Source organism: Cnephaeus nilssonii, assembly GCF_951640355.1.
Source record: "Cnephaeus nilssonii genome assembly, chromosome: 16".
Lineage (NCBI taxonomy): Eukaryota > Metazoa > Chordata > Mammalia > Chiroptera > Vespertilionidae > Cnephaeus > Cnephaeus nilssonii.
Window position 1 is genome coordinate 13,058,882 of NC_137087.1, and position 27,630 is coordinate 13,086,511.

The following is a 27,630-nucleotide window of genomic DNA, read 5'->3' on the forward strand; positions in this document are numbered from 1 at the left end:
CTCGCCCCGTCCGGCTACTTCATATTCAAGGAGACAGCCAATGGAAGGCGAGGACGGAGCCAGAGGGGGCGTGGCCTCCGTGAGCCCCACCCCGGGAGCGGTCGCCGAAGGGGTCAGCGTGGAGGCAGATAGCGGATCGCCGCGCGGGGCGGGGCGGGCGGCGCGAAGGGGGCGGGCCCAAAAGTTTCCTGCCCAACTTTCGCTGCCTCCTTCCTCCGCCCGCGCGCGCTGCGGCCGCAGTCTGGGGAGGTGGCGGCGGCGGCGGTGGCGGCTGCGGGCAGCGCGCAGGGCGCGGGGCGATCGCCGTCGGGGCTCGGGCGGCGGGCAGTGGGCTCAGGCTCCCCGGTGCCCGCCCCTCCGCTGGAGGTGGGGGGCGCGAGCGGGCTGCCGGGGAGGGGCCGGCACCGCCGCCGCAAAATGAGCCTGCTGTCGGCCATCGACACCAGCGCCTCGGTGTACCAGCCGGCCCAGCTGCTCAACTGGGTCTACCTGTCGCTGCAGGACACGCACCAGGCGAGCGCCTTCGATGCCTTCCGGCCCGAGCCGCCCGCCGGCGCTGCGCCTCCAGAGCTGGCTTTCGGCAAGGGCCGCCCGGAGCAGCTGGGCTCGCCCCTGCACTCCAGCTATCTCAACAGCTTCTTCCAGCTGCAGCGCGGAGAGGTGGGTGCCCCTGCGCGCCCCCGCTCTCCGTCGACAGCGCGGGGCCTTTTCCTATCGGCCCGGCTCTTCCTGGCGGGGCCCGGCTCCGTATTGCCCGGCCCTCCTTGGCTTGGCTTTGCTCAGCTCTGCCAAACTCGCTGCCCGAAGTCCCCGGGGCGCCGGGAGCGCGTCACCTCCCGGCTGAGCCCAGCCGGGAGCAGCTCGGGCGCGGGCGGGGCCCTCCCGTCTCCTCTCCCAGCCCCCCGCGCCCTGCTAGAAGGGGGGGGGTGGGCGGGCAGGGAGGCGACGGGGCGGGGGGCTCCGGATTCTCTCCAGACAGCCGGGCGGGGAGCCCCTTCCAAGTGTCCTTCCCACACCCAACCCCATCCCCTTCTTGGCCACCGCTCGCTGGGACGGACAGTGCAGATTCTGCTCCCAGCTCCTCTGCAGGGGGGCCTAAAATCTTTTCTCCATCGACCTCGGCGGTTTCTGACCCAAAGGGCACCCTAGAGAGCAGTGACTCGCCCAGAGGACTTTACCTGCTGTTCGCACGCTGGGACGGACCCCCAGATACGTCCTCCAGCTGCTCGCCCTCCCCCAGCCACATAGGAAGTGGTTTTTGAGGGCTTGACCCCACAGACTGCGCTGTCCCCCGCCCTCCCAGCCTGGAAGGAAATGAAAGGGAAATCCTCTTGAGCTCTTGGGAGGGGGGCTGGTAGCGGGAGAGGTTCCAGCTGCCAGTGCCTTCCCCAGAAACCTGGGCCGGCTGCTTGCAAAGTCTGCTCCTGGGTGGATTCAGTTACACAGAGTCGGAGGGGCAGTGCATCTTCCCAGCTACATAAACACACAGACTGCCAGGAACTCCCAGCCCTTTTGAGGGTCTTCAGCGTCTTCCTATAGCCCAGTCCCCTCTCTTCCGCTGGACTCCTCCTCCTCCCCCACTCCCACTTGCTCCTGCTTCATTTGTGAACTGCAGACACCCTTCTGTGGCCTTCACCCACTCCCCTCTGGCAGCCCCCCCTGTAAAGGTTCAGGGGGAAGGGGTGAGGGAGAGGACACACATGAGGGTAATTTTCCTTCAAGACTTGAGCCCACCGGTTAGTTTTAGGAGAGTCAGAGGCCTGAACGTTTGGGGGAGAAGGCCTGTGCAGGCCAGTGCACTGGGGATGAAGGGTGAGACAGAGGGTCACCCTTTCCGGCCCCATCACGTGTTCAGCGCTGCCATTATTGGCTGGGGGAGACGGGACATATAGCATGCTGGCCTCGGGGCTAGAGGTGGGCCAGCGCCCGGGAGCGGAGAGGAGCACTGGCTGACCTGAGCTCGGCTGGCTGGGCACAGCTGAAGGAGAGGAGCGTGGAGTGGCGGCCTTGGTGCCAGGAGAAAGAATTTGTATGCCAAAGCTCTTTGTAAATTGTAAAGCACTCTCCACACGAGGAATTATTCTTGGCTGGGAATCTTTCTTTCTTGTAAGAGGCTTTGCTGCCTCTTCAGGGAACTGGCTGCAGGGATCGGTGATCTGGAGGGACAGTGTGTGGGGTCTTTCTTCAGGGTGTGGGTCTTAGCAAACATTCGCTGAGCTCCCTGTGGGCCCCTGGGGACTCATTCACAGGCTCACGGGGCCCAGGTTAGAAGATAGACAGGACGATATAGGGTGAATGGTTGCGGGGTTTCATGGGGGTCCTGTGGAAGCCCAAAGAGAGGAGGGTGACCGTGACCCGCAGGACAAGTGGGGGTCCCTAATCAGCCCCTGCTAGCTTTCCACTGCCCCCACCCTATGGTGTGGCCTTGTTCCCCACTGAGAACAAGGAGTTTGGGGCCATCAGGAGTCCCCTGTGGGAGGAGTTTGGTGTGCCTCCTCTCGGAAATTTCTGTGGCCCAGGATCCTGGCTGGCTCTCAGCGAGACCAGGCTTCCTGTCACTGCACTGCTGCTTACCTCAGTTTCCCTACGAAGAGGCACATTCCTTCCCTGGGGCCCAAAAAGTCTCTTAGGACCTGACTTAGGGGGAGCCTCAGTTAACCCATCTGTTACATGCCGTCTCTGCTGCTCTCAGGGAGGGGCGCATGGGGTCTGAGAGCCGTACAAACAGGGGAGGGTGTGCTTTAGGGGAGGCAGCAGTGGCCCCCTGTGCTCCGAGGCCGGTGGCTTCCTGGGAGAGGCTGGAGGCTGTGCCTGCTGACTCTCAGAAGGCCCTCCTGGCTTTGGGCTCACCCACTCTCGCCTCCCAGCCACTTGCCTCCTGACCCCTCGTGGAGCCCCAGCCGTGCTGCTGCGGACAGGCCTTTCCCGCATCTAGGACTTGGCTGGTGACCTAATGTGGCTCCAAAATAGCAACTGGCTGAGAAGGCAAGAGAAAATCCTCCCCACCTGAATGCTACCAAGGGGCTGGCCGGAGAGGAAGCAGGTCGTGTGTGGCCCGGAGGGGACTCGACGAAGGGACCCAGGGGCCCAGGAGCGTCGCCATTCTGTGCGAGGCTGGCAGGCCCGGTGGCAGTGCCTGCGAATGTGACTTGCATGCTGACCGCTGACCACGGCCTGTCTGCGCCAGTCTCTGTGCCAAGAGCCCACCCCCTCCCGCACCACCCCCAGGCTGCTCCCACCACAATAGCAAAACACCATGAATGCAGCTGGGATTTGGGCGGGGGGGTGGGGACATGGGGGCACAGAAGCCCATTGTGCCCCTGGAACCTCAGCTCTGGAAGCTGAAGATAAGCCAAGGGTTCTGAGTGGAGCACTGGCCCTGGAAGCAGAGCGAGGGAGAGAGATGGCAGAGTTCGTGGGCAAGAGCAGGAGCATCAGCAGGTGACTTGGATGCCTGGGGTTGCTCCTCAGCTTCTCAGCTCGTGGTGAGGGTGCCAGGCCAAAGCAGGCACAGGTCTTTTGTGCAGTTTTTTTTTGTTTTTAAGGCAACTGGGTCTAGTAACTTGGCCTTATGAACCCCTGTGACAACTCTATGTCCTTGGAGAGAGACTCCTGAGTGCCGTGGCTCAGCACATCTCTCTCTCCAGGTACCCAAGGAAGGCAGCTCTTAGAGGGAGTCAGGGCTGGGAGGCCTGGGGTCTTCCCTGCCAAGTTTTGTTTGGAATTAAAATTCACAGCAGTGTGCGTCCTGTGGGACTCCTCTTCCAGAAAAGTACGTACCACCTCGCTGAGCATTAGCTCTTGTGCTCCTCAGAGGGATGCCCAGGGACCCTCCTGGGTAGTCCCTGTACCCGCTCGAGGGGAGCTGTGGCTGTGCCAGCCCAGGTTCGATTAGGGCAGCCGGTTTCTTTTCCTCTTCCTCCAGGGACAGGTATGGCTTGAAGATGTGGCCTGAAGGTCAGTGATGCCTTGTGGGGGTCAGGGGAGGACTTTGGGCTCAAATGCATTTGTCCCTCCTTTGGAGACACACAGCGCCCTCTAGCACAGTAAAGAAAGGCTCTGAGAAGTCCTGTGGCACAAAACCGATGAACCTTTCCTCAGCCCCACATTTTCCATACCTATTTGATCGGAGCACATTTTTGGCACGGAACACCTACCAGTGTTCGCCAGGACATCTCCAAGCCCAGGAGACGCTCCATCGGGCAGACCTCTCCCTTGTTGGGTAGTTCCTACCCTAGGAGGCTCCTCCGGGAGCTGTGAACCTAGGTCCCAGCACTGTCTTCTGCAGCCTGAGGACCCTCCTCTTTACTGCTCTGGCCCACCCGCCCGCGGGAGATTTGAGAACAGCAGCAAGGGTGTCACAGGCTTAACAGCAGTTCTGCATAGACAGGGCTCTTAGTGCCCCAGGAGGAGCGGCTATGGGCTCCTGTTTAAAAGGGCCCCAGGTCTTGACAGTCTTCTGAAGGTTTTGATTTGTTACCTGTGCCCTCCAAAGTACAGATGAGCCCAGAGATCACCTGACCGGTGTGGATGTGTAGAACAAAGCCATATACCTGTGTGAGGATGAGAGTTTGCCTCACTGGGCCTAAGAGTGGGACTTCAGGAGCTGAATTTGTTCCCAGCAGCCCTTGCAGTCTGTGTGGGTGGGGTGAGGGTGCAGGTCCAGCAGCTTGAGAGGATGCTTGGCTCCCTTCTGCCTCCCCCTGGGAATCTGAGCTCTGACTCAAGCAAGGAGGACCATCATTTGAGGCCCTGTTGGCTGAGGTGGCCTGACCTTCCCATCAAATTAAGTTAACCGAGTGGGCCCAGCCTCAGAGAGGAGACCTCACCTCAGGGACCTTTTGGGTCAGGTGGGAGTGAGGAAAGCAAGCAGCGTTAGTAATTACTAATCAGCAGCAGCATCCTCATTGTCCAGATGGGGAAACTAAGGCGCTTCAAAAGAGAACGAAACAGGAAATCGGTGGCAGACCCAGGGCGCCAGCCTAGGTCTCAGGATGCTGGTGTGTGTGTGTGTGTGTGTGTGTGTGTGTGGTGGTGGTGGTGGTGGTGGTGGTATATAATCTTTTATTCTGTCCTCTGGCCATACTGGTCTGCTCGAGGTTTCTAAAAGCTCCAGGCAGTCCCACTTCTCAAAGCTTTTGCACTTGCTCTTGCTTCTACCTAAAATGCTATTCCCTGCTCTTGTACAACTGACAGACTCCAGATTACTTCTTTATGGCGCAAGCCCCTACTCTGAGAGGCTGTATCTGGCTGTCACTGGGAGCATACCTCCTCCAGCTTCTCTGTCCCTCCAGTTTCTGTACATGACAGAAGAATCGTACACGCTTCCGGTAAAGCATGTCTTAACAGTTGGTCTTGCCGTGAAACGCACACTGTATGTGTCTGTCTCAATAGCACTGTTGTCAGCACTTTGAGAGTGGGAATCTTTGCAGTCCTAGCATCCGATGCTTAGTCAATGCCCAGGCCATACTAGTTGCTCAGTGAACGTTTACTGGGTGGATGTGTGGGAAGATGACTTGAATCGAACCTTCTCCTCTTTTCTCCCTCCAGACATGTGACTATGTGAAAGCTCTCCTCAGTCCCTTAGCCTCTTGTTTTATCTCACAGAAGAATTGTTTATGGAATCTTGATTAATGGGAAAGAGGTGGCTTGGGAGATGGTGAAATCTTGTCCCTAGAGCAGTCCCAGCAGATGCCTAGATGGTTTTTAACCTTCTTGGTTATCGACCACTTTGAGAGTCTGAAGATGCCTGGAGTCTCCTCCTTACCACAACGCACAGAGCACAGCATACATGCACACGCAGACACACATGGCTGTGCATGATTTCAAGAGGATCATGGCACCTTTTGTCAACAATGGAGCCCTCATCAAGCTATTGGAGCTGCAAGCCTCAGGGGTAGCCCAGACTGAGTAAACCTTAGGGTCCCTTCTAGTTCTCAGATTCAGTCACACTTTCTGCTTTCATTCAGCGAATGCATTCCAGGAGTGAGAGGCAGCCTGGTCCCCACTGCTGATGCGCTAGCTGGGCAGAGGGCGTATGGCTGTGAAACCTGAGCACCTGTCACGTGATTGGTGACTTGGGCTGGAGTAGGAAGGACTGGGTGGGGAGGGGGTCTCCCTGTGTCCTCTGTGCCTTGTCCTGCTGCCACTGCTCCTCTACCTCCTGGTCCTTTTCACATTTCTCTCTCCCTGCTCCTCCCCCACCAAAAAGAACATGGATTGCTTTTTAACACTAGCCTGTCTCACTGAGCACTGGCTGTGCTTGGGGAACTGTGTTTTGCACGTCCTGGGAGAATGGACCTCAGGAGGCAATGGTGTCCTTGGGGGTCCTGGGCGAAGGGTTGCCTGGTGAGGCTGCCAGCTCTGCCACCTTCCTGACCGCCAGGTCAGCTTGAACCACGGAAGCAAACAGGAGCAGGGCTGGGGTCCGACCTCGGCCAGGGAAGCCTTCCATCAGGTGGTGCTTCATTTTCCCATCGGCCGACTCCTTGCCTAGACAACCTCTCCCCGAGCCCAGCCCACACCCGCCTCTGCATGTGTGTACAGGGTGCGTGCCTGCGTGCGTGCACTTGACTCCGGGCCTGGAGCCCCAGATAGACGCGAGGAGTAGATGTGCAGGCCCCTTGGAGAAGGGCCGGAGTCATTCGTGAGATGAATGGTTTCTTGTCTCAGAGAGAGAAGCATGGGCGCGCGGGTCTGTGTTGAGCATACAGGGGAGACTTTTGGGATAAGAAAGCAGTTGTTCAACTGATGAAAGGACCCCCCCAAAGCTGGAGCTTAGCATCAGAGCTTCCCCCTCCGGATCCATCTCAGGGTGCGGGGCAGGGCTCATTGTTTGCTCGTGCCAGGCCCCCTCGGACGCTGCCCGTGCCATTGCCCGGCCCCTCCATGCCCTTCCCTGCAGGTGCTGCTCCGTGTCCGCCCGCAGTCCTACCTTTCTGCCCTGCGTTGGGCTCTCCTCCCTCTAGGCTGGTCTCGGAAGCTTCTGCCCACCTGCCCTAATCCTGGCCTGTCTCCCACCTACTTCGCCCTCTTGCTGTCCTGGTGCAGGGAGAAGGGGGCGGGTGGAAGGAGAGAGGGAGCACAGCTTGGCAGGCTCAGTCAGCCCTGGAAATCTCTGCCTCTGTACCCCAACTCCCTCAGCAGAACCCCAACCCCAGGGCCCAGATCCCTCGCGTAGCCCAAAAAAGCTGGTGCCTCATCTTGCCAGTGCCCAGGGGCTTGGCAGCATGATGTCAGGAGGCCTCTGTGCCAAGAAGAGTGGCTCACACCTGGCGCCTTCCTCTGGCTCCCCTTCCCGGAGGGGAAGCCAAGCCCTGGAGGCCGAGTGGTGGCTGACGTAGGACAGGCCACCGGACCTGGATGCGTGTGAATCTCCTCTCGGCCGTCCCCGTGCTTGGGCAGCTTGCTGAGCCTCCATTTCCAGTTCAGTGAAATAATGCCGAGGACTAAGAACGGGAGAGCTTCTAGTCAAGTATGTGACACAAGTAGGATGTCTTCCATCTAACTTTCCCCAGCAGCCAAGCCAGACCTTGGAGAGGTTCCAGCAACGGGCAGGAGTCTGACTCTGTCCCCCAGTGTGGTGTGAGGATCCCTCTCTTCCTGCTAGCTGCTTGGGCCGCTGACCCAGGGAGGAAGTACAATGGTTTCCTCCTCCCAGGCTGGTGATTAGGGCCTTGATGGCCCAGAGGCTTCCGCCCATCACACTAGGGGCTGTTCCCAACCAGTGCCCAGAGCAGCTGAATCTGGGTGAGACCACCCTTTGACTTAGTCCACAGGAACTCAGAGGCCTCAACCTAAACCCTTCAAGGTATTAAGGCATCCATTCCCTCTCCTGTCAAGTGGGACTCCCAGGCCCTCCCCTGCCTGTAGGGATCGGCACCCAGGACCGTCCCGGTGTAAGGAGCAGCCCAACCGTCTGGGCTCTGGAGTGACAAGGGTTGCAGGATCTTTGCCTTCAGGGATGTCCAGCCTTGTGGAGAGGCGAGGAGGCATCACCTTGCAAAGAGATCAGAGAGACTTCAGAGCTCCTCCAGGCAAGGGCGGGGGAGTCATGGGTGTTCCTCGCCCCCACCTGTAGCATTGCGGGGCAGGGCTGTGGCAGGGAGGCCCCGGAGCCCCCTGGAGGAGGCTGGGGCCTCTGTGACTAGTGGGGCCTCAGGAGCACCTGAATCTGGGCTTTTCACACTGTCCGAGGCTGAGTAAGAGGAAGGGGTGGTTTTCAGGCCCCACCACTGGGTTAGAACCTTGTCAGCAGCTGGGTCCTGGAGGAGGTTCGGATGGGCACAGAGAGGGCCCCGGGGGCAGGCAGCAAGTGCAGAACCGGAGGTAGGAAAGCAGTCGCTCCGTGGGACGCAGAGAGGAGCAGCCGGGCTGTTGCGGAGTTAGGGGCTGACGGATGCAGGCGGGGCTGCCCAGCCTTGCCCTTGGCCAGAGATGGCAGGACCTAGAACCGACTGAGCGCTGACTGCACACACTGGGCTCTGGGGGTATCTGTCAGCTCCTGGGTGTCGGACCTTAAGAAAGTGGGGCTGCAGGGATTGTCAAGCCTGCCACCTCCCCTGCTCCATTTTGCATTTGGCACATGGGAAACCCGAGAGGCCAGGCCCAGCTCTGCAACCCGAAGGGAGGAAGCGGTGTCCTGGCCTCCTCTCCATCCAGCCGCCACAGGCCGCGAGGCCGACTCACCTTTCACCTCCATGGCCCGAGCTCCTCCTGGGACTTCGGAGAGGAAACAGCTTGCTGCCCCACCCACCCTTGCGACAGTGACAGGCCTCCTGGCCCTGGGGCTGGCTGTGTGCCCGGGTGTGGGTCTCAGTTTCTCCATCTGTGAGAGTGAGGCTGTGTCAGCTCACCTCTCCTTCCAGCTCCACGGTGGTACCATCCTGACTTGGGCTGGAGCACGGTGAGGGACAGGCCAGGGCACGGAGCTGGGGTGGGAGGGGAGCTCTGGCTCGCCCTCTGACCAGGAGCTGCTTTTGTGGCGGCGGCCAAGTGTGACCCTCGCGAGGTGTCGAGCTGCCAGCGAGAGGGCAGGCTGCTCAGAGGCCTCAGGCTGCCCAGGGAGACCAGCAGGGCCATGGGCAGGGGCATGTGCCCACAGGACAAGGGAAAGGTTTGCAGGGGGGACTTCGTGCGCTTTCTGGCACCCACCACGCTTCCCCTTCCTCTCGACGACTTGCTGCCAAAACAGTCCTGATTCCTGTGGACTTTCTTAAATCTCATCCAGAAAAGAAAAGGAAAAGAAAAGGGGGGAAAGAGGGTTGTTATTTGTGAAATTGCATTTCCCAGCCGTGAGGGTGACTCACGCATTTGGAGCTTCAAGTTTCTGTTTGGATGAACTTTTCTCTGGGAGGCTGGGCCGAGCTGCCCTGCCTCAGGCCAGTGGGTGGGGAGAGGCCTAGAGTCCATCTAAGGAGAGACCCGACAGTTGGAAAGTTCAGGTGCTGCCCCAGGTGACGCCGGGCTGGTTGTACTGAACTGCCTGGGGGAGCTTTAAAAATGCAGATTCGAGCCCAGCCAGCATAGCTCAGTGGCTGAGCATTGACCTATGACCAAGAAGGTCATGGTTTGATTCCCGGTCAAGGCACATGCCTGGGTTGCCGGCTCGATCCCCAGTAAGGGGCATGCAGGAGGCAGCTGATCAATAATTCTCCCCCATCATGGATGTCTCTATCTCTCTCTCCATCTCCCTTTCTCTCTCTGATATCAATAAAAATGTGTAAAGAAAAAAAGAATTGCCAAAATGCTAGATGTTATGTGTGTATCGTTTAGCACAATAACAAGAGCAGAGTCCAGGCCCTCAGCCCCAGGTGGCTGCTTTGCTAGGTTTGAAGTAGGGCCCAGAGAACTGCATTTGTTAAAAGTTTCCCAGGCCATTCAATACAAGTTGGAACATACTCATCTAATCTGTAAAGGGAGACAGTGACTCATCGGGTTGTGAGCATCAGCTGTCTTAACATGCGTGAAGTTTTCAGGGCTTGGTCCAAAGTAGGTGCTCAGTTATCATCTCATCCCATTCCCACCGGAGCCCTCCCATACCCCTAAGGTTGTTCAGTACTGGCTCCCACCATCCAGGGATGGGGACCTTCCATTTCTCAAGGTGGACCACCCCATCTTGGGCCACCTGAGGCCTGGAGAGTTGCCCTCAGACCTGCGGGTTTGGGTGGTATCTTCCACTGGTCCAGGGTGGCATGGTAGCACTGGGCAGTGGCAGAGCAGAGATGGCCATTGGGAGCCTTCGAGTTCTGTGCCCAGTGGCTGGAGGCGACTGTGTGGGGCCTGGGCTGCCTGGGACATGGTCTGTGTCTTCCCTTCCAGGCCTAGGCTCCAGGGTAAACCTGCCCGAGGGAACAGAGGCTCAGAGAGAGAAAGGCAGGCCGCAGTCACACGGCAGGGGGTCCAGAAGAGGGCAGCACCCAGATGGTGAGGGCTGTGTCTTTTAGAAGGGGAACAAGCAGGGAGGCTGAGGTAGGCATGTGTGGGCGGTGGGGTCTATCCTGGTTGTGGGGGTGCCTGCTCCCTTGGGGCAGCTCTCAGCTCACCTCCTTCCCTTCTCACACAGAGGGGACACAGAAAGGACCGCCACCTCCCTGGGCCGCTGTCTGCCCCATCTTTGTAAGGGAGCTGGAGACAACTTCCTCTCAGGGCCTCTCCTCGCCCATCAGCCTGGGGACTCCTGAGAACAGGCCGTGTCTCTCCATTAGACCCAAGGCCCCCAAGGCCACCGTTCACTCCCGGAGTTCTCGGGCACCTGAGCTGGGGTCAGGGTGTCCAAGCCCATGCCCAGGCCTGTCATTGACCCTCCTGAGGAAGCTGCCTCTTTCCAGCCTTGGCCTTGACCCAGGAAAAGGAGCCATGGCCTCACCGCAGGCCCCACCTTCACCAAATTCCAGTGTGCCTGGCCGCGGAGCAAGGGACTCCTATAAATAGAGGGTGTATACAGCAGGAGGGGGCCTGGGCCTCGTCTGCTTTGAAGCCAGACGAGACATCTGGCTCCTGTCAGCTGGAGGTGGGAGAGGTGGGAGAGGTGGGCCCCTTCCTCCCTGGGCTCCCAGAGAGCCGGCCGGGCCGGGCCCTGGGCTCCGGACACAGTCTGCACAGGCCTCGTGCTGCCGGAGCGCCGGCAAAGCGCTGGCTCTCTGCCGGGTGGAAACCATGCTGCCCCGATGTTCCGCTTCCTTACAAGTGGAGTCAGCTCTGACATAAGGCCGTGGTCGGCAAACTGCGGCTCGCGAGCCACATGCGGCTCTTTGGCCCCTTGAGTGTGGCTCTTCCACAAAATACCACGGCTTGGGCGAGTCTATTTTGAAGAAGAGGCGTTAGAAGAAGTTTAAGTTTAAAAAATTTGGCTCTCCAAAGAAATTTCAATCGTTGTACTGTTGATATTTGGCTCTGTTGACTAATGAGTTTGCCGACCACTGACATAAGGGACTTGTCTCCAGCCCTCCACCCGTGAGTGGCAGCGCCCCTAACCCAGCAGGTGGTTCTCTGCTGACCTGCGTATCTCCTGGCAGTGGGTGGAGAAGAACTAATGGTAATAATAACTCTCATTGTCACCCTAACCGGTTTGGCTCATTGTTAGAGCTCAAGGGTCCCAGGTTCGATTCCGGTCAAGGGCATGTACCTTGGTTGCGGGCACATACCCAGTAGGGAGTGTGTAGGAGGCAGCTGATCGATGTTTCTCTCTCATCGATGTTTCTAACTCTCTATCCCTCTCCCTTCCTCTCTGTAAAATAATAATAATAACAACTCACATTGTCACCGCCCTCTACCAACCGAGCGTTTCCGAGTGCTGGCAGGAACAAGTGCTATACGTTTGTGACTTCCTGTTATCTTCTAAAAACCCTAGGAGACATATCATTACTCCCGTTTTCCAGACGGCCACTGTGGCCCAGAGTGGCTAACTGGCTTGCCCATGGACCCACGACTAGATTTGGATTTGAACCCAGGCTCCAGGAGGCCTGAGCCCGTGGGCATCGGGGTCATTGTGAATGTGTGTGTGTGTGTGAGTGCGCGGGCCCATGGAAATGTCCCTGGTCGGGGCTGTGACTGAGTGTGTCAGGCCGTCTGGGCCCTCACAGCCTCTGTCCCCGCAGGCCCTGAGCAGCAGCGTGTACAAGAGCGCCTCGCCCTACGGCTCCCTCAACAACATCGCCGACGGCCTCAGCTCCCTCACCGAGCACTTCTCCGACCTGACCCTGACCTCTGAGACCCGGAAGCCCAGCAAGAGGCCCCCGCCCAACTACCTGTGCCACCTGTGTTTCAACAAAGGACACTACATCAAGGACTGCCCCCAGGTAAGGCAGCCCGGCCCGGTGCGGCTCGTGGACCCGTGCCCTGTGGGCAGCGTCTGTGGACGGGCAGCCCCGCTCTGCCCCCTTCCAGGAGCCAGTGGCCCTGGGGTCCTCTCTGGTCTCCACCTTCTTGTCCCCTCTGGTATTCCTGAGGAAGCCTGGCTGGTGTGAGTGGGGCAGAGGCCCAGCGTGGACCTGTTCTAGTTAGGCAGCAGTCTGGGTGGGGGACCCCAAAATGAGGTTTTGGACTTTCAAGTCCCGACCCGTCTTCCTGCCAGGGCGGGTCCTGTTACCGTGAGGCGTGAGGTGGGACAGGGGCCAGCAGCCTCCTCACAGCTCTCTCCTGAGACCCCATCTCCTCGCACTCACAGGGAAGGAATGCGGGCGCTGGGCCAGGAATCCAGATGTGCGCCCCTCCCCCAGGCCCACCTCTGCCTGCTCTGCGCCAGGCTTCCTCCTCAGCCTGCTGCCTGCAGCGCGGGGTGGGGGTGAGGGGTTGGGGGGGGCTGCCCCACCCAGGGGCTGGTGAAGGCACTGTGGGGGGAGGAAAGGGGAGTAGGAGATTGGGGGTCTCTCACCGAATGCTTTGCCGAGACAGGGTGGGGCGCTGGGGCAGCTCCCACCCACGAGGTGAGCCGGAGTCCTGGGGAGAGAGGTCAACAGTTGTTTCAAATATGGTGCGAGATTATCAGTGATTTTCCCCTATTATTTTTTCATATTTTCCAGTGTTTTTATGATGTGGTACTACTTATTTTGTGTATGTAATGGAAATGGAATCCTGTAAACTCAGAAAACCCATGCTGTCTCACCCTCCAGATGTTGGAAGCCGAGGGCATGGCTGGGTGGGGCTGGTCCCCCAGGCCCGGGAGGCTGAGATGTGCTTCTTGCTCACCACTCCCCTCACAGTGGCCGTGCCCTGCGTTCTGTCCCCGCTGCTTCGCGCACAGCCAGGCGTGGCCCATCAGTGCGGCCTGGGAGCGTGGAAAAGCCCAGACGCGCAGGCCTCCCAGAGCTGCACTGTAGTGAGACCCCCTCCCTGTGATTGATGTCAGGGACCTTGGCCTCCCTCTACCCCGGGCAAGGGAGGCCCTCCCTGGTCCCTGAGTGGGGGCAGCCGGCCCACTGTGGCCGTTCTCCAGAGCCACATCCCGTGGGCCTGTCTTCCCCTCAACACGGAGTCAGCAGGGCCCTGGCCCGAGATCTCAGCAGAAGGTGAGGCCCCGCCCTCCAGGGGCTCTCTGAGTAGAACCAGGGCCAAAGGAGCAACTCAGGACCCAGTTGGTCAGAGATGTGCCATTGGCCCACACAGGGACCTCACCCGCTAGTGCCCTCCCCAGCTGAGCCCCCGCAGAGGGGTTCTCTGCTCTCAGTCATGCACAGCAACACCTCAAAACTTCCCTCCCTCCTTCCCTGCCTGCAGCCTGGGAGGGGGCAGAGCAGGACACAGGCGCTGGGATGAGTGGTCCTCCAGCATCATTTCATTCAGTCTCACAGCTACCCAGCGTGCCAAGTGCTCGATTAGCCTCATGCTACCTGATGCTTCGTGTGAGTCAAGGACTACACAGGACCGTTGACCTGGAGGATCCAGGAATTTATTCCCTCCCCCCCCGGGTGGTGACAGTCAGACGCCGGCCGAGGAGGTGTGCTCACGCTGGGCTCAGCCTGGGAAGGCTTCCAGGAGGAGGGCTTGAGTGGGGCTGGCAGGTTGATGGGAGAAGAGCGGCAGATCCTCCCACAACATGAGGAGTATCCCAGGGCAACGGGTGGTGAGCCAGAGGTGGGGGCTGGGGCAGGGGCCTGTGCGTGTGTGTGATCACACTGCCCTCTCGGGACAAGGCCACAGCTCTTCTAAATGTGGGCAGCTCTTCTAAATGTGCGCCTCTCTTGCCAGCGCAGGGTAACCTGGTTCTTCCTTTATGTGGGTTATACAGTGTGTGTTCACTTACCTTGTGCAGGGCTCTTAACACTCCGGCAGAATTAGGAGTAATGGCCCCATTTTACAGCTGAAGAAACAAGAGCCTCAGGAAGGTGAAGTGCTGAGGAGAGGGCAGGGAATATGGGCACCCCAGTCTTGGGACTTCTGTGCTCTTTGCCTCCCTGAGCACCCGTGCCACCAGGTGAGACACCCATGGCCTGTGGAGCCTCAGTTTCTCCCTTGATGGGTAGAGACCCCCTTCTGGCCCCATCACAAACCTGCTTCTATCTGGGACTCCTGCAGGCCCAAGGACCGCCCTCCACCCTTCACAAGAGGTAGAGGGCAAAGGCTGGAAACGTCAAATTCATCATCGTAAAAGGAAGCCAATGAGGACACTAACTCATAGGATTGTGAGGGCCCAATGAAACAATGCATGGAAAGTGCTTAGCGCCGTGCCTGGCACACAGTGGGCACTTAATAAATGTTGGCTAGCACTATTTTTCTGCTGTGGGTCACTGCACCCTCCTGGCAAGGTACTAGGTATTTTGGCAGGCTGGAATGTGGCTGGATGCCCCCCACTCCTCACCTGACCAAGCTCAGGGGCAGTGCTGGGATAGATTCGGCTCTGTACCCCTCGCTGTCTGACCCCCATGCCAGCCCAAGAGATCACACATAGCAGGTGCTCAGCGCAAACCTTCCTGAATGAAGGGATGTGTGAAGAAGGCTTTTATAAGGCCTGGAAATCTTTGCTCAAACAAAATATTATAAATATCTCAGAATATGTAATATTTAAAAGTGGAATGCTTATTTTGGTAATAACTAATGAGATATAATTTACTTACCATATAATTTGCCCATTTAAAGTGTACAGTTCAGTTATAGAACATTTTCGTCACCTCAAAAAGAAACCTCACACTCTTTAGCTGTCACCCTCTGTTCCCCAGCCCCTAGGAAACCATTAATCTACTTTCTGTCTCTATAGATTTGCCAATTCTTGACATTTCATATAAATAGAATCATATACTATGTGGTTTTGGTGCCTAGATTCTTTCACTTAATGTATCGTTTTCAAGTTTCATTCCTCAGTTCCTGATTTGGGAAGTGTTCCATTATCTTTTCTGGAAGATTTTGTGAGAATTAATATTAATTCTTTCTTAATTGTTTGGTGACATTCATCTGTGAAAGCATCAGAGCGTGGGCTTTCTTTTGTGGGTAGGTTTTTTAAATTACTGGTTCAATCTCTTCTCTTGTTACAGGTCTACTCAGATTTTCTCTCTCTTCTGGAGTCAGTTTCTGTAGTTTGTATCTTTCTAGGACATAAACCACACATACAGTTGTTCATACTATTCTATTATAATTCTTATCTCTGTAAGCTTGGTATGAATGTACCCCTCTTTCATCTCTGGTTCTGGTAATTTGGGTCTTTTCTCTTTTTTTCCTTGGTAAAGTTTTGTCAATTTCATTGAACTTTTCTAAGAACCAACATTGGGTTTAGTTACTTTCCTCTATTATTTTTCTATTTTCTATTTTATTGCTTTCCAGTTTATTCTTTTAAAAATTATGGCAAAATACATATAAATAAAATTTACCATCTTAACCATTTTTAAGTGTATAGTTCAGTGGCATTAAGTACATTCACATTATTGTACCACCACCAACGCCACCCATCTACAGACCTCTTTTCATCTTGCAAACTGAAACTCTGTCCCCATTAAGCAATAACTCCCCCTCTTTCTCTCCCCCAGCCTCTGCACCATTTTACTTTCTGTCTCTGTGAATTTGACTACTCTAGGAACCTCTTATAAATGGAATCATACAGTATTTGTCCTTTTGTAACTGACTTATTTCACTTATACTAGTAATGTCCCCAAGGTTCATTCACGATATAACATGTGACAAGATTTCCTTCCTTCCTTTATTTTTATACCCTTACCCGAGGATAAAGTTTTTATTGATTTTTAGAGAGAAAGAGAGGGAGAGGGAGAGGGACAGGAAGAGGGAGAGGAAGAGGGAGAGAGATATGAGAGAGAGACACATCAATGGGTTGCCTCCCATACACATCCTGATCAGGGATTGAACCACAACCTTTTGGTGCATGGAAAACGCTCCAACCAACTGAGCCATCCGGCCAGGGCGATTTACTTCCCTTTTTAAGGCTGAATAATATTCGTGTGCGTGAGTGTGTGTGTGATTACCACGTTCTGTTTATCCATTTATTCATCAATGAAATACTGGAATGCTTCCACCTTTTGGCTATTGTGAATAATGGTACAATGGACATGGGTGTACAAATATTCTTCTGAGTCCTTGCTTTTAAGTTATCACTCTAATCGTTGTACTTCTTTCCTTCAGCTTGCTTTGAATTTATTTTCTCTTCTTTTTCTAGTTTCTTGAAGTGGAAGGTTGGGTGACTGAGTTTGCTTTCTTTCTTCCTTCTCATATGTACAGCACATCATCATTCGATGTGCCTTCATTGTAACATCGATGAGATGCCATCGAAAGTTAACTCCTGTGCATATCAATTAGCCCATGATGAAATTGGCTTCATTATTTGTGTTTCATTTAAAGTCACATAACCCTACCAACGACGTTGATGTTCACAACTACACGTTTTCCTCTGAGCTGCATGCCGTAGGTTTTGGAATGTCCTATCTTCATTTTAACTTATCCCAGGGTGTTTTCTGATATCCCTTTTCCTTTTTTTGACCCACTGGTGATTTAGAAGTGTGTTGTTTAAAATCCACATATTGCCAAAACTGGTTTGGCTCAGTGGATAGAGCGTCGGCCTGCAGACTCAAGGGTCCCAGGTTCGATTCCGGTCAAGGGCATGTACCTTGGTTGCGGGCACATCCCCAGTAGGGGGTGTGCAAGAGGCAGCTGATGGATGTTTCTCTCTCATTGATGTTTCTAACTCTCTATCCCTCTCTCTTCCTCTCTGTAAAAAATCAATAAAATATATTTTAAAAAATAAAAATAAAATCCACATATTTATGAGTTTCCCAGTTATCTTTTTAAAACGATTTCTAATTTTGTTCTAATGTGGTCACAGAGCATTCTTTATGTTATTCCAATGCTTCTAACTTGATTGTGGATTATCCTGTAGCCTAGCATGTGGCTGTCTTAGAGAACGGTTCGTGTGCACTTGAGAAGAATGTAGCCTGCGTTGTTGGGTGGGACGTTCTATAGATGTCTGCCAGGTCTGTTTGGTTGATAGTGTTGTTCACGTCTTCTGAACTCTTGAAATTCTGCCTGCTTCCCTGTCATTATAGTGAGTAAGGGTACTGAAATTTCTATTATTGTTTAATTGCCTATTTTTTCTTCAATTCTGCCAGTTTTTGCTGCATGTATTTTAGTGCTCTGTTATTAGGTACATCTATGTTATAATTGCATGTCCCTGATTGATCCTTTTTATCATTATAAAATGCCCTCTTTATCTCTAGTAACACTTTTTGTTTTAAAATCTATTTTGTTTGATATTAGTGTAGCCAGCTATTTTTATGGTTACCATTTACAGGATAGATTTTTGCCCCCCCCCCCTTTTTTTTAACTTTCAATCTGTTCAAATCTTTGACCCTAGAGTGTGTCTCCTATAGATAACCTACAGTTAGATCTTGGTTTACTTTTTATCCAATTTGACAGCCTCTGCCTTTTGTTTGGATTTTTTAATCCATTCACATTATTGATAATGCTATTGTTAATGCTCTTTTGAGATATGCTATTATTGATATAGTTGGATTTGGCTCTGCCATTTTACTTTTGTTTTCCAAACTACTCATGTTTGTGTGTTTTTTTTTGTCTTCTATTCTTCCTTTACTTCTTCCTTTTGCATTAAATGGTATTTTTTAATGTAACGTTTTAATTTCTTTAATGAAAATTTTTTACTATTTTTAAAGCTATTTCCTTAGTGGTTGCTCCAGGGCTTATCTTATATATCTTATATATCTTAACTTATCAGAGTCTGCTTCAGATGGATACCGATTTAAGGCCAAGGAGATACAGGGCTGCCACTCTTATATAGCTCTAGTCTCTTTTCCTTCTTGGTGGTGATATTATAGTTGTACATATTACATATATATATGTTATAAATTCAACAATACTTGTTATAACTATTACTTTCTATAATTTTATGTGTTTTAAAGGCTGAAAGAAGAAAGGAAAGCAAATATATATTTGAGAGAGCAAATATATACATATACATATACATATACATATACATATACATATATACACACACACACATATATATATGTATATATGTATATATACTAGAGGCCCAGTGCACGAAATTCGTACATGGGGTGGGGTGTCCCTCAGCCTGGCCTGCACCCTCTCCAATCTGGGACCCAAGCCTTCCATGCGCCCACCGGGGCTGCCGCCACAGGCCCCTCCTTTGGCAGCTGGCCCGGGCGGGCGGAAAGCTTGGCTTCCTCCATTGCCAGGGGCGACCCAAGCCTCCCACTTGCTCTGGCTGGCTCTGTGGCCGCCGCCATCTTTGTCCCACTAATTTGCATACTCACTTCTGATTGGCTGGTGGGTGTCGTGAAGTGATAGTCAGTTTACATATTTCTCTTTTATTCATGTATATATATATATATATATATATATGAGAACTAGAGCTTTTGTCAGATTAGCCTTATTTCCTATTTCTGGTTCTCTTCATTTGTTGTAGATTCAAGTTACCACCTGGAGTCATTTTATTTTTTTAAATTTAAATTCTTTATTGTTGAAAGTATTACATAAGTCTCCTTCCCCTCCCCCCCAATTGACCTCTCCCCAGCCTCTCCCACCCCCCAGCACATACCCTCACCTGCCTACTGTCTGTGTTCATTGGTTGTGCTTATATGCATGCATACAAGTCCTTTGGTTGATCTTTTACACCCCTCCCCACCCTCACCTGCCTTCTCTCTGAGGTTTGACAGTCTGTTTATGCTTTTATGTCTCTGGGTCTATTTTTGTTCATCAGTTTATGTTGTTCATTATATTCCACAAATGAGTGCGGTCATGTAATATTTATCTTTCTCTTACTGGCTTATTTCACTTAGCATAATGCTCTCCAGGTCCATCCATGCTGTTGCGAATGGTAAGAGTTTTTTCTTTTTTACAGCAGCATAGTATTCCATTTTGTAGATATACCACAGTTTTTTAATCCACTCATCTGCTGATTGGCACTTAGGCTGTTTCCAAATCTTAGCTATTGTAAATTGTGCTTCTGTGAACATAAGGGTGCATATATTTTTTTCTGATGGGTGTTTCTGATTTCTTGGGATATATTCCTAGAAGTGGGGTTACTGGGTCAAATAGGAGTTCCATTTTTAATTTCTTGAAACTCCATACTGTTCTCCACAGTGGCTGCACCAGTCTGCATTCCCACCAGCAGTGCACGAGGGTTCCTTTTTCTCCACATCCTCACCAGCACTTGTCATTTGTTGATTTATTGATGATAGCCATTCTGACTGGTGTAAGATGGTGCCTCATTGTCGTTTTGATTTGCATCTCTCGGATGATTAGTGACTTTGAGCATGTTTTCATATGTCTCTTGGCCTTCTGTTAGGCGAACGTGATAACCACTACACTACGGAAACCTGGGTCTCTTGGCCTTCTGTATGTCCTCTTTTGAAAGTGTCTATTTAGGTCCTTAGCCCATTTTTTGATTGGATTGTTTATCTTCCTTTTGTTGAGTTGTATGAGTTCCCTATAAATTTTGGAGATTAAACCTTTATTGGATATAACATTGGCAAATATGTTCTCCCATGCAGTGGGCTCTCTTGTTTTTTTGTTGATGGTTTCTTTTGCTGTGCAGAAGCTTTTTATTTTGAGGTAGTCCCATTTGTTTATTTTCTCCTTAATTTCCATTGTCCTAGGAGATGTATTGGTAAAGATGTTGCTACAAGGTATGTCTGATATTTTGCTGCCTATGGATTCTTCTAAGATTTTATGGTTTCCCATCTTACATTTAAGTCTTCTATCTATTTTGAGTTTATTTCTTAGCCCAAGGCATATTTGCGCTTACCTGTGTCCTTTGTGCTGTTGTTGGCAAATATATTACATTTCTATATATTATAGGACAAATAGTATAATTATATACATTTTTTTTTGTTAATATTCACCCAAGGATATTTTTTCCATTGATTTTTAGAGAGAGTGGACAGGAGAGAGGGGTGAGAGGGAGAGAGAGAAACATCAATGTGAGAAAGAGAGACATTGATTGGTTGCTTCCCCCATGTGCTTTGACTGGGGTAGAGATCGAACCTGCAACCCAGGTATGTGCCCTTGACCAGGAATTGAACCCATGACCCTTCAGTGCACTCTATCCACTGAACCATACTGGCCAGAGCCATATTGTTTTATACAATTGCTTTATTTTCTTTTTAATATATTTTTATTGATTTCAGAGAGGAAGGGAGAGGGAGAGAGAGAGAGAGAAATATCAATGATGAGAGATAATCACTGATCAGCTGCCTCCTGCATACCCCACATTGGGAATTGAGCCTGCAACCGGGGTATGTGCCCTGATCAGGAATTGAACTGTTGACCTCCTGGTTCATAAGTCCACGCTCAACCACTGTGCCATGCTGGCAAGGCTACAATTGCTTTTTATATCAGCTAAGAGAAGAAGCAAAAGGAAAACTTATTTACATTGTCTTTTACATTACACAATCCCCTAATCAGTGCTCTTTGTTTTTTTCATGTGTATTTATATTACTGCTTTCAGCCTGAAGAACTTCCTTTAGCATTTCTTAAAAGGTTGCTGTGCTAGCAATGAAATCTCTGTTTTTGTTTATTTGGGAATGTCTTTATCTCACTTTCATTTTAAAGATAGCTTTGCTGGGTATAGAATTCTTGGCTGATTTGTTTTATTTTCCTTTGAGTGCATTGAATATGTTATCTTACTGCCCTTTGACCTCCATTGTTTCTTATGAGAAGTCAGTTGCTAATATTATTGGCATTACATTGTAAATGATGTGTCATTTTCTCTTGATGCTTTCAAGATATCCTCCTTGTTTTAGCTTTCAGCAGTTGTACTCTGGTGTGTTCATTTGTGGCTCTCCTCACATTTCTCCTACATGGAGTCTCTGGAGCTGCTTAGATGTGTTGATTACAGTTTTTCATCAGATTGGAAAGTTTTCAGCCATTATTTCTTCGAATATTTTTCCTGCTCCTTTCTCCTCTCCTGTGGAATAATTTTTAAATGATCTAAATGCCTTTAAACTTTTAAATGGACTAACTGGGAATGGAATGTGCAGAAGCCCGAGACAGCCCTGCCTAGCTCCTGAAGCTGACATGCAGCCCCAGGGCTCTGAGAAAGGCAGCAGTTAAAGTGCTGCTAAAGCGCTCACTGCCAATGCCCCGTAGTGCAACCAGGAACCAGGGGACGGAAACCTGTTCTTTTCCAATCTTAAGGGTAGGATAGAGGTATCCAGAGCTCAGCTCATCAGACCAATGGGGTTTCTCATAGATCCTGGGGGTACTCTCAGGGGACTGGGTTCTGTAAGAAGACAGGGAGAACCCAAAGCAGAGATGGAAGGTGCTGGAGACCAGTTTCCAATTCACCGAAGGGCAGCCCCTGTGGTGGGGTGAGACTGTGCATGGATCAGGGTCCGTCTCCAGCCAATGTCAGGACTGGCTCAAGAAGTCTAGGGAGCCAAGAATGTCTACCCTTCAGTTCTTGAAAAGCCTGCCTCTACTGCTGTCCACAGACAGTGTGCCAGGCCTCTAGTTCAAGGGTAATAATAACATTAACAACAATAATAATAGTTTCTAAGCATTGAGTTTACCATTGAGTTTAATGTGTAATATGCATTAGCTCATTTAATTATTTAAAAAAAACCCTATCAATTGATTACCAGATGATAAAACTGAGGCCCTGAGAAGGTAAGTGACTTTCCTAAAGTCACACAGCTAGTGGACAACAAAGCTGGAATTGGAACTTGGGTCTTCCCAATTCCAGACCCCATGCTTTTCAAAATAGGTTCTACTATCTACCTTTGCATCAAAGTTGGCTCTTCACTATCATTCTTAGAAAGTCAGGGTTTTAAAAAAAAGATGGATTACTGGAAATAAAGAGGGACAAGGACAACGTGGACAGAGGTCATACTAGGCCTGGTCTGGCCATGTCGATGTGTTCAGTAGATTCCACCACTGGTCCAGCTCCAGGGTGTCTACTGCCCCAGTGCAGTCAAGGAGGCCAGGGGTGGTTTGGGGCTGCCTGCTGTAGAGGCTACAGAAATCCCAGGGGGCTGTAGGAGAGCCATGGTTGCTATCTGTTGGGCCTGTCTGCCTGGGCATCTCACGCTGGCCTCTGCACACTCATGTGGCAGGACCGTGAAGACCCAAGCAACAGTACCGTGCTCAGCCAGCTGCACTTGCCTGCACAGGTATGTGGGTTTGTGGTGAGGACGTGGCACTGTGTCACATCTGTGCCCAGGACACAGTCTATTTAGGACAGAACCAGGCCCAGGACTCACTACAATCCCCCAGCCCTGTCCGAGCGCCTACTGTGTGCCAGGCCGAGGCTAGATAAGGCCCTACTCCTGTCCTCCGTAGGACAGAGACATTGTTGGCCTTTCAGGGTGATCAGGGCTGCATCTGAGGTTTGCAGTGAGAAACCAGTTCTGCCTGAGCTTCTGGGAGACCTCCGAGAGGAGGAGACTAGGCTTGGGGTGGGGACGGCTTCCCAGCCATTATGTTTATAACAGAATTGCAGGCCTTGGTGACAGCTGGCCCTCTGGATGCCTGAGGGGAGGAGCAGGAGGTGTGGCCACAGCTGTGGTGAAGCGCCTGTGTGCCAGGCTGCACACACTTGGACTTTATCTGGAGGGAAGGGAAAAGCCACCCAAGGGTTTTAAGTGACATGCCCAGACTGGCAGCTTGAAATATCACGAAGGAAGGAAGGAAGGAAGGAAGGAAGGAAGGAAGGAAGGAAGGAAGGAAGGAAGGAAGGAAGGAAGGAGGGAGGGAGGGAGGGAGGGAGGGAGGGAGGGAGGGAGGGAGGGAGGAAGGAAGGAAGGAAGGAAGGAAGGTCACATTGGTGGCAGGTTAGAGGTTGGGCTGGAGGAGGCAAGACTCCAGACTAAACCAATCCAGGAACATGGATAGAAGATAAAGCCAGATACAGGGCAAGACTGAGCAAAAGTTGGAGGTGAGGGACAAATTCTGGACACCATGAGATTGTAGCATCTGTGGGGCAGGTGACCATGAGGGGGAGGGGCAGAGGGCTGCCAGCTTTCTGAGGCGACCACCTGGGCAAGTGGGGTGCTAACTGGGATTCACATATACCTGCCTGAAAAGACAGGTGTTCCTTCCTCTATTCATTCAGCAAGTATTTACTGGACACCCGTTATGGGCCAACATGGAAGGGTGCTGCAAGGAACAGCCCAGGACGGGTCCTGGCTCGTGGAGCTCACCCCCTAGTGGGTGAAGTTAGACAACAAGCAGAGGTTAAGAAGATGAGGGGAGAGCAGGTAGGAGCCTCGCTCTGCAGGACACGAGGCTCTGACGGACAAACAGCAGGCCCAGGCTATGTTAGCGGCCCACAGAAATGCTTTAGTGTTTCCTTATTTTAAAGCCGGAAGAAAAGAATAAATAAGCTAATAATGGATCCAGCCAGGATAATGTTTGTCTTTATACCAATGCAGTAATGAAATATCATTTGTAACAACTTTTTTACGGAGGAACTGGCCCACAGGAGTCACACTGTGGCCCCGAAGAATCTCCGTGGCTGCTTTAGATTGGGGGCCACCAGCTCTCACCTGCCATCTAAAGGTCAGATAGGTTCAGGGTCCGTACGCCCACATCCTGGTCTTAGGGAGGGGACATCTTGTTGAGGTCAAAGGAAGCAGCTTCAATCTTATAACCCAACAACCAGAGTTGAAGTTCCAGCTCGGCTATTTGCCTGCTGTGCAACCTCGACCAAGCATTTAACCTCTCTGGGCCACCTTTCCTCATCTCCACATGTATGAGCGATGTGGGGCCAGTGCAGGGCTTCCTGCCCAATGGCCTACCTGGCACGTCTGTAGGAATGGAGACTGGGGTGCAGATGGGGGGCAGTACCTCCAGGTCCTGGCGTCCTTTCTCTAATCCCTCTGTCCACCCTTCACGGCAGCCAGGCCCAGCCACACCCGGCCTGGCAGCCATCCACTGAGCTGAAAACAGAAATTCTCTAAGCCTCAGCCTCCACCACTCCCCAGGCATCCTTGGGGGGCTGGTTACTGCTTTGAGGGGTGGTGGAGGATGTTGTCACCTGTGCTCCCACGTCAGCTGAGGATGGGCGCTGGGAGGGGCCTGGGGAGGGCCTGGGCCCGGGGAGCTGCTGGTCCTGAGTCAGCATGCCCAGCGCTGCTAATGGATTCCAGATGTCAGACAGAAAACAATCGTCACCCCCACCCATCTGGCGGCTCGGGTTTCTTGGAGATTGCAAAAGAAGAAGAAAAATAGAACGGGGAAAGAATCAAATCCTAGAGCAGCTGAAACCTTAGAGGAGGGATGTAAATCGTTTCAGGGTCCTGCTGGGGGGAGGGACGGGAGGCAAGGGGGAGGCAGAGACTGGTCCAGACCCTGTTGCCTGGCCCGGTCTCTGTAGCGCTCTGGACCCCAGGTCGGAGCAGCCTGGTCCCTGTGGGTGTCCCCAGGAGGCCCGGAGTGCCTAGGCCATCAGCCCGTGTCTGACCCCTGCCTGGGTTTCCAATTTCCCATTCAGGTGCTGACCTCACTGCAGGCCTGGGTCTCATCGGCCGCCGGCGTGGCTGCAGCCTGGGGAGGTGACAGGCTGAGGGGGATGAGGGTGTTGGGATTTCCCCTGCAGAACCCGGGGCCGGGGCTGCTGATTGGTTCAGACCCATCCATGTGCCGCTGGGGAAACAGGTTTTCTCACAGCACTGGGCCAGGACTACATGTTAGGAAAGATCAATAGAGCGAGGACGGGAAGGAGGTGGGGAGGGAGGAAGGAAGGAATACTGGGAGAAGGAGGGAGGGAGAGAGGACAGTGTCACGATAGCTTCCATCGAGGAAGAACTGGGCCCGGCCTGTGGCGGGCCTGTGTGCATTGCAGGCAGCATTGCGGGGGCCTCAGGAACCGGGCTGGCTCGCTGGCCAAGGGGCCCGGGCTGCGACGCTCCAGCGCTTGGCACAGAACCTGGAATGTCGCGAGTGCTCAGGGAATGCTAGCCTGGCTGGGTGTTGCTGGGGATGGTGTGCTGACTGCTGGCATTGGCCCTTCCGAGGGCCTCTCCTTGCGATGTGGGGAGGTGAGCACAGCCTGCAGCCAGCCCCGCCCCCCCACTCTGCCTCGAGCTAACGGGGCCTTGGGGAAACGTCAATGTCTTTAGGTCTCAGTTTTCTCCTCCGTAAGATGAAGATAATAAAAACCTACCTCGTTATCTTTTAAAATGATCATCTGAGGACATGCTTATTGATTGTAGAGAGGGGGTGGGGGAAGAGAGAGACATTGATGTGAGAAACATCAGTCGGTTGTCTCCTGCTTGCGCTCTGACCGGGGATGGAACCTACAACCTGGTTATGTGTCCTGACTGGGACTCAAACCCGCAACCTTATTTGGTGTACAGGATGACGCGCCAACCAACTGAGCTGCACCAATCAGGGCAGAGTTATTTTACATAAAGTGCTTCACAGAGAGCCTGGCACCCCATATGTCCCCGAGTGTTCTGTTGTGACTGTGTTAATGGCTGTCATTGTTATTACGCCTCAGATGGTTCGAGAAGTTCCAGAGGGACTTCAGGTCCTCCCTCTCACCCTCATCCCACAGAGGGGGCTCCCTTGGGGAAGGGCTGCAGGGAGGCCATGCAACAAGGCTGTGCTTTCTCAGGAGCCTTGGGGCAGGGGCAGGGGCAGGCTCTGGCGACTTTGGGTCACCCAGGTTGGCTTGAAGGGCGAGGAGGGAGGGACTGGGTCCTGGAGGCTCGGCTTGGCACAGGGTGGGTGCTCCAGGAGGAGGGGTGGTGGGGCATGGCTGGAAGGTGCCCAGTGCCACCTGTGGCCTGTCAGCTCCGCTCTGGCCCGGCAGGGGGATGACCCTGCCAAGTGCTCTCCCTGGCACAGACGTGTGAGAGCAGCTGCAGGGTGGGTGGAGGGGCGGGGCACAGGGCGTGGGGCTCACAGGCCGCCACTTGTACGTCCTTCCTGCTGCTCCAGACCAGCAGGAAAGAGTCCCAGAGGGCCACTTTCACATCCGCAGCTGCCAGTTCTCCTTTAAAAAAAAAAAGTGTTTTTATTGATTTTCAGGGAGAGGAAAGGAGAGAGAAAAAGAAATAGAAACATCAATGATGAGAGGGAATCATCGATCGGCTGCCTCCTGCACGCCCCCTACTGGGGACTGAGCCCTGAAACCTGGGCATGTGCCCTGACCGGGAATTGGAGCGTGACCTCCTGGTTCCTGGGTCAACGCTCAACCACTGAGCCTTGCCGGCCAGGCAGTTCCCCTTTTAAATGGCCCACAGATGGTGACTCAGAGCGCCCGTGTTCCCGTACTTATTGGAGCCCCCAGGATATTGCCATATCGATTGGCCTCCCCTTCTCATTCCTCTGCCCCTGGCCCCCATCCTGGTCCTTGAATCACCCGCAAGGCTTAGTGGATGGAGACCTGGAGTGGAGCGGTTGCATCCTTGGGCTGAATAGCTGGCTGGTGTCACCTTCTCCTGGCAGCCTTCTCTGATTTCACATGTCCCCTCAAGCTCAAAAGGATTGCTCTCCTCTGAACACCAGAAGGACCCCCTTTTCTCACTCACTCACTCACTCACTCACTCACTCACTCACAACCCCTGCCCGCGGCCTGCTATAGGCCACACCCTGGCCTGAGCCTCTCGCACGGCGTGCTTTTCTCTTGGAGCAGTGCAGGGCGGTGGAAGGTTCTGACTGGGTCGTGTTCTGCTCCCCTCAGCCTCAGTGCACAAGGCAGCGAGGCTGCTGAGGTGGCCTCAGCCCTCCCTGTGCCCGGTCCCACTGTGTCCTCGTGGGCTGTGCAGTTTCACCTCGGCATCTGTGAAAGGGGCTCACCCGCTGTGGGTGTTCATGGGAAATGTATGGGCAGAGCAGCGGGTTCAGTGTTTGGTGGCCAACAGCACTCAGTGTCAGCTCTCTTGTTAGTGTACCTGTCAGGTTGCTGGGCCCCCGCCCCGTCTGCCCTCATTTGTAAAGTGAGGATCTGGAGCTTGGCTTTGCGGGGTTGGTGTGAGGGAGGTAAGAATCAGCCTGGATGCCAGGGCATTGAAGCCTCCTTGCCCTGCCCCTCCCAGCCAGGCAGCTCACCCCAGCCAGGTGCATGCACACACCTGCATGCACACACGCACACCGGGGCTCCCCAGCCCCTGGGCTGTTGCTCATGCCATTGCGCAGCCTGCGTGCCCTTCCCTAACCTTTTCCCTCCTTAGTCCCTCCTTCAGAGCCCGGCTTGAACTCCCACCCTCA

General features: G+C 53.3%; 1 protein-coding gene across 1 annotated transcript in view; it reads left to right on the plus strand.

Annotated features, from left to right (window-relative positions):
• The first annotated feature begins 237 nt into the window (after positions 1-237).
• The window catches only part of ZCCHC24 (zinc finger CCHC-type containing 24), a 56,825-nt gene continuing 29,432 nt past the window's right edge, over positions 238-27,630 (plus strand). The window contains exons 1-2 of the mRNA XM_079793733.1: positions 238-660; positions 12,099-12,299. Of these exons, the coding sequence (XP_079649859.1) occupies positions 418-660; positions 12,099-12,299 (444 nt within the window). The 5' untranslated portion in view covers positions 238-417. The remainder of the gene's footprint in view (positions 661-12,098; positions 12,300-27,630) is intronic.